At 35.5% G+C, this 11771-nt stretch overlaps 1 protein-coding gene across 1 annotated transcript; it reads right to left on the bottom strand.

Moving 5' to 3' along the window:
• Nucleotides 1–793: 793 nt before the first annotated feature.
• ighd (immunoglobulin heavy constant delta) lies at nt 794–11455 on the bottom strand. The gene is made up of 14 exons (XM_016269164.1): nt 11327–11455; nt 11068–11131; nt 8164–8469; nt 7280–7607; nt 6867–7168; nt 6328–6702; nt 3746–4042; nt 3305–3592; nt 2891–3199; nt 2475–2756; nt 1985–2311; nt 1594–1908; nt 1058–1351; nt 794–972 (listed from the first exon to the last, which is right to left on the bottom strand). The coding sequence occupies exons 1-14, from the start codon at nt 11453–11455 to the stop codon at nt 809–811; spliced, it is 3780 nt and encodes a 1259-aa protein (XP_016124650.1). The 3' UTR covers nt 794–808.
• Nucleotides 11456–11771: the final 316 nt, after the last annotated feature.

Genomic DNA, 11771 nt, shown 5'->3' with positions numbered 1-11771 from the left:
TATATATATATATATATATATACAGTACATATATATATATATAACGCATTACTATGTGTACTGCATTAGGCTAACAGAGACTTGTCATAGAACTTGCATAATCTTGCTCTTTTGTTGGTTTTGATTGCTTCTATTGTCCTCACTTGTAAATCGCTTTGGATTAAATTACTAAATGTAAATGTAATATTCCCATGTCCCATGGATTGATTTTTATAATTCAGTTGTTTCTTTGTTTGAAACAATAACACTGGCCTGGAAACTTAGCCCTCATCCCAGACTTTTAATCTTAAACTATGAAAATCACGACATGAACATGAACAGACATGGTTTAAACAATGAGTGAAATTAAAAGAAACCATTTTTTTTATGTTTTAAGAATTTCCAACGTTTTTGTTGTGTATAATTTATTTTTAAGCAGTCAGAAATTTTGTCAAATTACTCAAATAGTTTAAAAAATATTATTTCAACAATAAAGCTTGACTAAAATTCTGGCTGTGAAATTAGCCATAACAAGACAATGGAGTTGGCTATTTTATTCAAAAACAAAAACAATACATCATTTGAGATAACTTTCAGGAATAATTTGAAAAAAATGACAAATCGGTGATGTTTACATGCACTGCTAACATAATAACAAAAAATGTGTTAAAACCATTTATTTATTCATATTTAAATGGCCACAAGGCCAAAAGCTGATATTTACCATATAATATTTGCAAAGTTATGTCAATTGAAAGACATCAACAAAACAACAACAACAAAGAAGTAAAGGAATCTAGAAAACATAAGCACACACACAAAATATTGCTCAAGTAGGCTTGACTTTGACCAAAGTTGCTGTGCACCCATAGAAGAGAGAGAGGAGGAAGAGGACGAGGAAGGCACAGGCCATGTTCCAGGCCTCTTCAACTGTATCCTGTGCAATAGCTTCAGGTTTGTTCTCATTCATAAATATAGCCTCTTCAAATAATGCTGTAAAAAAGTATAAGAATAAATCAACATTTAAACTTCATTATTTCCTTGATAAAATTGTTTTAGTACTTGAAATCTAGGGTACCTGTTTTCGTTGAGATATTAGGCGACAGGATTCCAGTAACATGAGTGACCTCACATGTGTACACCTCACCAGGTACCCAGTCTGAAGGTTGGAGATCCAGGTGACTTCGGATGCTAAATTTTCCATCAGGGCCTTTTGCAGGGTGAGTGATCCTGTGGGCAGACATCTCAGTCTTACCTAGCCACCAGGTGATGTTGATGGCAGGTGGGCTGAAACCAAATACCAGGCACACTAGCTCAGGCACACTAGTACCCTGCAGCAGCTCTACAGATGGAGGAGAGCGAATCAACGAGGCTAAAAAAAAAATTGTAAATAAATTAATACGTTTTAAAAGTTCTATAATTATATTTTTTTAATATTTTTTTTATTATACTTTTATAATAATTTTATTGATATAACTTCAATTGAAACCTTTCTTTACAAGGATATCAAAGTTTTTCAAAACCATATGAAACCAAAATGAAAACAATCTCAGCAATTAAATCAAATCAATCCTATTTAAAATATCAGGTCGATTTCTTCCAGATGGCACCCACCATACAAGTTCTCTATAGTGGCAGTGATTGGATTTTGGGATGACTCATGAGAAACAACACACGAGAACGTGCCGTCCTTCCACTCTGATGCAGGCAGCATTAGGGCACTATGCATTGAAAAACCTCCTGACGTGTGAGCAGCCACAGGACTGTTAGTGAACTGAGACGCATCTAGCTGTGTCTCATTTAGTTGCCACTGCACGGAGATATCAGATGGGAAGAAACCAGTGATCAAGCAAAGAAGGCAGGCATTTTGGAGTCCAGAGAGATCACTGTCTGAGGGTCTGAGGATTCTCACAGTGGGTTGTTTGGGGTCTGCAGGCATAAGGCAACAATTAGTAATCAGAAAATAGTCTCTGCAATGGCAGTGCTGAGAACTGTGAGTGCTCACCTCGGGTTTTTGAGATTCTCTTCTCCTGTGTATAATCTGAGCACAGATGCTTAACCTCACAGGTAAAGAGAGCATATGCATTCCAATCTGTAACAAAAACCTTCAAAATACTTTCTTTGCTTTCAGTCCCATTGTCATGAACTCTAGGCTCTTGTTCATGGCCATTTGGATTGGGAACGATACCATTCACTTTCCATTGAATGGAGAACAACTTGACACTCTGAACAACAACCAAACATGTCAAATAGACAGAGGTGTCAGATCTCACACTACTGAGGGATGGACCCACCAAGTAGAACTCTGCCCGCTGACTGGATGGTGCAATCACTGTTGGACAGTGAACACATGTGTTGAGAGATTACATTCGCTGACTCAAAGGTAAGGAAAAAAACCAAACATTCTTGCATAAACTATAATATTATCAGATATTTGCATCTCATTGCAATGTTGATTATAGAGAGGGGGTTCCTGTCACATTTGGCATGTTTACCTGTGCAAATACTGATGCTTTCCTCAGCAGTTTTAGTTTTAGTTTTAGTTTGACAAGTGATCTCTTGATTCCACTCTTGCTGTGGCACCAGTATCTCACTGAACACTTTCACACGTCCATCTTCCATCATTGTAGCGTCTAAAGCTCTCCCAGGATTCTCACCAGATACTGAAAGCCACTTGATTTTCGGGTCGAATCCTGTCGCAGAACACAGCAGCTTCTGAGTGTCTAAACTAGATCTACTCACACTGGGAACAACAGCAAGCTCTATGGTAGGATTGCCTGAGGGGGGAAAAATCAAGTTTCAAGTGTTCAGTGAACAAAAAATAATACATCCTTAATAAAATTCAATGCATTACATAAATTACTGTCCCCAGTATAGTTAATGTTGTATTGATGAAATGTTCATTCCTCACCAAAAATGTTTCCAGTAGGTTTGGATTTCCAGGATTTGGAGAGCCTATGAACTGTACAGGTAAAAGTTTTTCCATTCTTCTGGTGCTCACTAGGTATTGTAAAATGTGTGATCAAGGACCAAATGTTTTCAGAAGGGGCCCAATCCACACAATTTAAACCTGAGACTGGAGTATCATCGGACTGGAAGATGATGCAGACCTCACCAGAGGGAAGACCATTTACAACACACTCCAGCACAGCACTGGCTGCCTGCATTGATTTCACGAAAGGCCTCCTGATCACCACCACAGGATCTTTCTTTATATCATCTGAGGGACACAAATATACTTTATCACATGATATGTAGGTTTTAGAACCTAAATCATCATCAGGAACTTTGACAAATGCTGATCAGTGCAAAAGAAACCACTTACCAGCTTTAATTTCCACCTTCTCTAATTTGAAACATGGATGTTTAGCGGTACAAACAATGGTGCTATGAGTCAACTCTTGTCTGGACAAATTCAAGTTGCTCACAATGTTATTAATGGACGGGTCTTTATGTTCTGTGGTGCCTTTTCTACTTATACCGTTTATCAACCATGACACTTCAGTGTTGTCTGGTGCTTTAACAACACAGGAAATCGTGACCTGACTCCCCTGTATAATGTCTCTGAGATGGGATTTCTTTACTTGGACTGAAGGTTTGAACAAAGACTTTTCTGTACAGGTGAAATAAATAAAGTTAGCTTTACATTCAGCCAATAATCACATATAATGATGCTAATGCAATAATTATACTTTCAAACATTTCAATGAGCCAGACATTAGGTTTTGAAAGTTGTCCATTATTTTCTTCATTATGCTCAACTTACCCATGCACGCGTTATATTCTTCCTTGAACTCTTCTGTGTTGTGTGTGGCTTTACAAGTGTACGTTTTGTCTTCATATGGGGCACTGATAGATAGCCGACTTACGTAAGTGTACTTTTTCTCACCTTTATCAGTGTTCTGTAACTTTTTATCAATTTGACCTTTGACAGAATTAATACCCTCAAGCCATTGTACAGTAAGTTTGTCTGGGAAATAATCATTCAGCTGGCACTCCAACACAATCCTGTCACCGTCCTCTCTACTCAGCAGAGCAATAGTAGGCTTAAAGACGCGTATTGCTATTAAAATAGAGATGAAAATTAATTAACTTAGGCAATGTAGTATAAACAAAGGTACAAAGTTTATGAAAATGCTTATTGAATACATTCAAATGGACATGTAAATGAATGCTGTTGATGTTTCAGTGTGGTGGTTATTTACATCATGGGAGTTTTTTAAATGTTGCAGATACTGAAAACAAAGACGGACAGAAGAGGAAATCAGAATCATGCTTCAGTGAACATAGCAAATAGCAGATGGAAACGTTAAGTAACAGTCAAGCTGAAATAGCCACCGAAAGCAGAACTGATAACCATCTGCATTTCTGAGACATGGTCGAGCACATCTGCACAGGAAAGACACCTTGCCATTTACATAAAACGACTCGCTTGTTATGCAATTTATGTTTTAATAAACTTTGCAGCATGAAATATTTACACTCACCAATATTCACAACTAGACATTGCTGTGCTTCAGTCTCACAAAGAACAAAGTCCTATAGATTTGCTGAAAATTAATTATTGGATTTAAGAAAATTCTGTGTAAGTTATTATATTCAGAAAATATGGAAATATTTCACAAAGGCTTTTAAATACCTCTCTGTGTTAATAAATGTTACTTTTTATATAAACATGCTTAGAGCAGCATTCGAGTTTATCGTGCAAATCAGATTTTCTCCTTGAGATAAAATTTTGTAAACTTGAGAGAAAAAAAAATCAAGAGCAATCAAATGGTTTCTTTCTTTTATTAAAGTAAAATTTAAAAACAAACAAACATCACAATCACATATTTACAATAATGAAAAAAAGAATAGAGCCGTTTTTCTGAGAGATCTTGCATGTCCTTAAAGGAATCTATCATTTCACCTGAAAGCATAATTTGACACCAATTAGAGCCAGAAAAAACAACTTCTGTTTAACATGCATATGTTAAATATATGTCAAAGTTAAATATTATGTTAAAAAGCAAAAACAATGTTTCTGCATCATCTCTCTCCAAATGATAATTGGCACAAAATTAAAATGCTCCAATAAAATCTAGTCTCATGTTTATCCTAAACTAAAAATTAACTAAAAAATCTAAAAATGGCATACCTTAACAAAAGTAGCCCCTATGCTGTAGAACAAGGTGATGAGGAACAGGAAAACAAAGGTTACGGCAGTGTTAGCAATGCCACTATCATCTGTATCAATAACTTCGTACAGGGGATGCTCTATCCACACAATCCATGCTGCGGGAACAGACAAGAACACATTTGCATGATCTACAGGACAACAACGCCACTGTTCAGCACAAACATGTCCTCTTATAATTATAATGTTTTAATCACTTCACCTACCCATCCTCATATAAAATTAGACAAGTGGGCTGAGGGCAGGGATATCCAGTAAAAGGAAAACAATTAGAATATTGTGACGGAGAAAGAACTTTGATTGAATTATACTGTTTTTGAAATTTGAGGATTTTCATCTGCCATGTTTCATCTTGTTAATTATGTAGCACATTTACTACATAATTAAAACACAATAGAAATATTAGCAAAGAAAGGTGACCCTGACAACCTCAAATAAGTCAGCTGAATGTGTCTTGGCATGCTGAGGATGAACTGATGTGGCTATGAATTATCATTCTTTAATAACTAAACTGTTATGGAGAGCATAATGTGTTTAGGTGATTATAATATCAAACAGTACAAATGACATGCACACACACACACACACACACACACACACACACACTGACAAACATTTATTTCCATTATTAAGCATTTTATGTGCCAGCTAATGGTATAGCTTTAACGACATTTAGTCTTTTTTAACTACAAAGTTATATATTTTTTAATATTTATTTTTATTTATTTATGGGTATTTCTTAATTACTTTCAAAAATTGCTTTGATTCTTCTTCTTCCATTTTTGATATTTTAACTGAAGTTTCATGTTTTAATTTGAATACATTTTGTGTCATTCAATAAATAAATATACACATTTTTTATTTCAATTTATGTGATGTTATTTTATAATGTTTGTGATCTTTAATGCTCACAGATGCTGTGACAGAGAAATATGATCAACTGGTATAATAACAGAAAGGCACAGGAATTATGCTTTGTTTCTTTTTTATTAGTCTTTTCCTAAATGTAATGTGCAAGAAAGTATCTCAAAGAAGCAAGAAGCCACAAACATTAAAGACCAACACAATTACAAAAATGGACATGCAACCCAAAAACCAAAAGGAAAAAAAAAGAGAAAACAAAATGAACACTTAACAGGCATAACAGGAAGACACCACATACACAATGCTCTAGTCCTTGCAAGATGCGGGGGTATTCATACTTAGATTAATTACACCTGCCTTTTCAGTATTATCATCAATAGACCTCGTCAGTACGCGCATTTTTTCATCAATGCCTTCGTGATATACGACACAACTGAACACTGTACCATTCTTCCACTTGGAATCATTAACTGTTAGCTGACTGTAGACTGAGAAGATTTGATCTGTCTGAATTGGCAGGCTAGTGCTGTATTTAGAAGTCACAGGTTCATCATCAGCAAGCCAAGACACAAACACCTCTTTGGGGTAGAAGTCCTTCACATAACATGTCAGGGTCATCGGTTCACCCGGTTTGTGCTCTGGGGGTGCTAATATGAAAACAGTGGGTTTCTTGGGGTTTTTACCTAGTAATACAAGATCACAATTAAGACCAGAATGAGTTATGAGTCATTTCCTTATAATTTTTTGTCAAACTCTATATTAACGTCAATTGTAATGAAAGATGGTATAAATCAAGAGACCTTGTGAAAGCATGAACTGCATGTTTTACAAAAAGAAAAGCTCATACCATTTTCTCTGACGAACTTAGTCGACTTGGGCTCTGCTAGCTCGTTGTGTTCAACGGTGCATGTAAATTCAGTGCCGTTGCTCCATTCTTCATAGCCTATTGGGGCGTCAAGTTCCACATATTTGTCGTTGCCCTCTACTGGTTTCTCAGCTATGTCATTATTATTCGCTGTTATTGTTATTTTGGTGAATCCTGAATTGTCTGCTGAAGCTTTGCACTTCAGCACTCCTTCTCTATTTTTCAGCATGGCTTCAAGGGAGGGAGCCACTATATCAACAGCAATATCGCTGCAATCTTGAAAAATAGCTGGGAACAAAAAACAGACAGATTTGGGGAGACATAAACATAATATGAATAAAGAAACAGAAAAAAAATAGACATTTCTATTTTCAAAACATTCACAGTTCTCAAGGGAAATCATACCTGCAAATTCGGCCTCTCTTTCTTCATTTCCCGCCTTGTGCACGAACTCACACTTAACTTTGGTGTTTGGCTTCCAGTCACCGGCACTGATTTGCAAAATGCTTGTGGCACTATATTCGGTTACTGAGCCTTTCTTCTCACTTTTGTCGCATTTGTCTATCGCTTTTGTCACCTCCTTACCATCCAGAGACCACTTAAACGTGTTTGATTTAGGCGAAAACCGTTGGGCTAAACACATGAAGGTTGCTGTTTCGTTGTCTAACTCCATTTTTGTAGGTACTGTTAAGTACACAGTTGCACGCACATCTGGCGGTGGGGCTGGCAACATACAGGAGAAAGCAGAGGGGACATGAAAAGCAAAGGAAAATAGTGCAACATACCTTTTAAAGCAAGCCAATAAGATGCTCTTGTGGTTCAGTTTGAACGTTACTGTTAAATGTTGTATATTTAGCGTATATTCAATTTTTTTCTTCTTCTTCTATTTTGGATTACACAGCAGGGAAATATCTCATATGTCATTGTATTAGCCTACCTGAAGTATTTCTGAAAGCCTTGGGGCATTTCATTGATTAAAGAAATCGTGTAACCTACAATGTGCTTTTCTGTTCTAGCATTTAGACTAGCTATATTTGTAGCCTTGCTGTTCTCAGCTGGTGTAAACATTGATTGACATCAGACTTTGCTAAAGGACAACTGCTTGACATAACAGCAGGTTCACTGGTTAAACCAAAGAGTGTGCTAAAATTTCCAATCAAACATGAGCCTCCACAAAGAAACAACAACATAATCTTAATCCAACAGCAAGATAGCCTATAGAGAGACACATGAAGTAGCTCATGTAAAATGTTAGATATTTAAAAAAAATTGAACTTACATGGTGCAGTAATATTAGTTGGTAATGTGCCTTTAGAATTTGAAGCTTCGCATCTGTACGGTTTCTTAGGATCCCAATCGCTTTTTCTTATGCGCAGAGAGCTGATTTTGGTATAGTCTCCATCAGGTCCGAATGCTGGATACTGCACGAAACCACTCAAATCCTTGTTATTATAATCCGTCCATTTAAATGTAAGCGAGTCCACAGGTGAGAAACCTCTTGCCAAGCAGCCGATGGTGAGGAACCCATCAGAATCAGAAGTACACTGGGACATGGGGAAGATTGACTTTGGCGCAGAAGGTTGAGCTGTAGAGACAACGCATCGTTCTCAGACAATAGCCTACATACAATGTCATGTAGTATGCTATGAACACTATTAGACCTATTAGACAGCTAGACTACATCTCAAATGATTGACTGGAAGGATGGATTAATGAATGAAATATAACAAAAATGAAATTGCATAACGTAAAATAAAGCAAAACGATGGAGATGAACTGGTTTTACGCAAGAAGAAAGACTTCGCTGAGTAGCCTATCGAAGACTTCTCTTCGAAGTGCCGATCATCCTGAGGCTTTAAACTTTGCAGGTCATCTTAATATGTTGTGCCGCACTACTACAGGCTACTACATGGATATTAAATATCGATTGAAATTGTGGAGGTCGGAGAGCACAGATTTTTTGAAACAGGTTTCCCAGATGAGCAAAAAGTTATTAGTGTTGCCCTGGATAACTGGTATTTTATAGTTTTAGACGCTGAATGCTCGATTAACCAAATAGAACCAAATATTTCGACGAGCTGCATAATAAAACACAAAATCTTGCGAATTAGGTGAAATATATTTTTTCTTGGATGCTGTAATAAATAAAGTGTTATATATCTAAACTAAGTTATTACTGGAAATTTTGACTGCAGGATTACTTTTCAGTTAGTTTCTAGTGAATCAGTTCACATAACCTATGAAATGTGTAAGTTAAAACAAACAAATATAACACTTTAGTATAGGAACCAATTCTCACTATTAACTAGTTGTTTATTATCATGCCTATTATTAACATATTGGCCGTTTATTAGTAGGCTACTTATAAAGCACATATTCTGCATGACGATAATACATGCCCTTAACCCGACCCAATACCCAAACTTGACAACTATCTTGCTAACTATTAATAAGCTGCAAATTATGAGTAGAACTAAGGCACAAGTCGTAGTTAATGGTGGTAACACTTTAGAATAGGGAACACTTATTCACTATTAACTACGACTTTTCCCTAAATAAATTCCTAATTTGCTGCTTATTAATAGTTAGTAAGGTAGTTGTTAAGTTTAGGTATTGGGTAAGGAATGTAGAATAAGGTCATGTAGAATAAGGCATTAATATGTGCTTAATTAGTACTAATAATTGGCTAATATTCTAGTAATATGCATGCTAATAAGCAACTTAAGAGACCCTAAAATAAAGTGTTACATTAAGGGTTTGTTAATAGCGAGATTTGAACCTTAAAATAAAGTGTGACCCAAACGAACAAATGAAAACAACCCCAACCTTTCGAGAATTCATTAATATATATATATATATATATATATACATATATATATATATATATATATATATATATATATATATATATATATATATATAGCATTATTGTAACATTGAACTTTGGAATAATTCGAAAAGGGATAATTAGCCTAAATCAATTTGTAATTATTTATTAAATAGCGGTTGGGTACCGACCTAAGACCTTGGCTTATACGCCGGTGTTTTACTTTGGCTATTTATTTATTTAGAACTGAATTTGTATTTTAGGAATTGTATTTTCTTAGTAATAGCGGAATTCAATTTATTATTTTAAAATATAACAAGTAGTGGCCATAGCAGTGTAAAAAGTTTAAACGCACGAGACACGTTGCAGTCTTTATTTAGTCATATTTAGCTGTTTTCAGCTTCTAATATTTGCACAGATTGACAACACTTGCGAGAAGAATGAACAGTTAAAGTAGTCGTTTAACAATGCTGTTATTGATTTTTGTTCGCTTTTCTAGCAGCTATACAACGAAACATTATAAAATGATGTAGCCTAGTCTTTAACATTTTCTAATGGAATAACCATTCATTTGACAACAATCAATAGAAAGCTCTTAAGATATCATAAGAAAACTGTAAATAATAACACATACATGTGACATTTTGTCTTATTTTACGATAACTGTCCTTGCCATTAATAATAAAATCTTACTGTTTGTTACGGTGACTTTGGTGCCGCTTCCCCAGTAGTCGAAAGCCCAGTTACACAATATTATTTTAATGTTACAGAGCAGTATAAAAATGCAACTCAGAAATGCTCAGGATCTGTTAAATGGCCTGTAGCCGATTCGTTGTTTTATCTGAATGCGTGTAAGCTACACATCAAAATATGTACAATTTAATTATTCATAATTAATGTGAATCTTTGCGTTTCCAGCAAAACTCTAAAGACATGTCCAGACTTTAATTGTCCGAATCGTAGAGTAAATATCCATTTAAACGTCGCTTAAATATAAAAACAACTTTTTGACAAATTAGCCTACCTGTCACAATTTTTCGCACTTAGATCAGATTTTGTTTTAGTAAGTTTTTCTTACCTGAGGAGACAGTGACCATGGTTCCTTTCCCCCAGTACTCAAAAGCATAGTCACACTGACAGTTTTACCCATGGATATTATACAAAAATAGTGCGCTCGTATGACAAGTCACTTTTATTTATTATCCTATAAGCCACAAATTCGACTGTTTATCCTTTTAATTCAGTCTAAGTTTCATTCTTGCAAAACGGACAAGCGGTCTGTACCTTTAGTAGTTTTCCTATTATTTTTTAAAACACATGTCAACGCTTATGAAAGATTTAAATTGTACTTCTTACCAGATGTCACTGTGACCGACGTGCCTTTCCCCCAGTAGTCAAAGGCTTCGTAGTCACAGTGATACTTTTAATTTATTCAGTGCACAAAAACTCTAACGATTTTTTTTATCAGCAAACCCAGCTACAATTCTATTTATTTCATAATTAAATGCAACATTGTCCATGATTTCTCTCTCCCTCTCTCTCTCTCTTTCTCTCTTTAAACTAGTGGACTAAAAGTCTGTTACTAAACATGCATTTTTTGTAGTTTGGCTCTAACTAAACAAAAATCTGACTTCTTACCTGATGTTACAGTCACCGTTGTTCCCTTTCCCCAGTAGTCAAAGGCACCATCACAACGAGAAGATTTACGAGAAGAGCCATACCATAACCCTAATAGTACATTCATTCATTCATTCATTCATTCATTCATTCATTCATTCAATCATTCGTTCATTCATTCATTCGTTCACTCGTCCATTAAATCATTCATACATAGACCTACATACATACATACAAACAATCAACTGTTACTTCTGGTCCTCGAAATATAACATCTTTTTTATTTAAAAGAGACTGAAATTGCAAACAGGGATTTTTTTTTTACTTTTAGCAACACCTTATAGAATGCAACCAACAAATGCATTGTCCAGCGTTTTCATGGGAAATTCTCTTAACAGCTGAAAGGATCTTACAACAAAGATAACTCTTTCTTCAGTGGACAT

The sequence above is a fragment of the Sinocyclocheilus grahami genome, unplaced genomic scaffold (genome assembly GCF_001515645.1).
Source record: "Sinocyclocheilus grahami isolate Dianchi unplaced genomic scaffold, SAMN03320097.WGS_v1.1 scaffold49.1, whole genome shotgun sequence".
NCBI classification, from domain to species: domain Eukaryota; kingdom Metazoa; phylum Chordata; class Actinopteri; order Cypriniformes; family Cyprinidae; genus Sinocyclocheilus; species Sinocyclocheilus grahami.
Note: the sequence above shows the minus strand (reverse complement) of the source record. Positions and strands in the feature narration are given on the sequence as shown.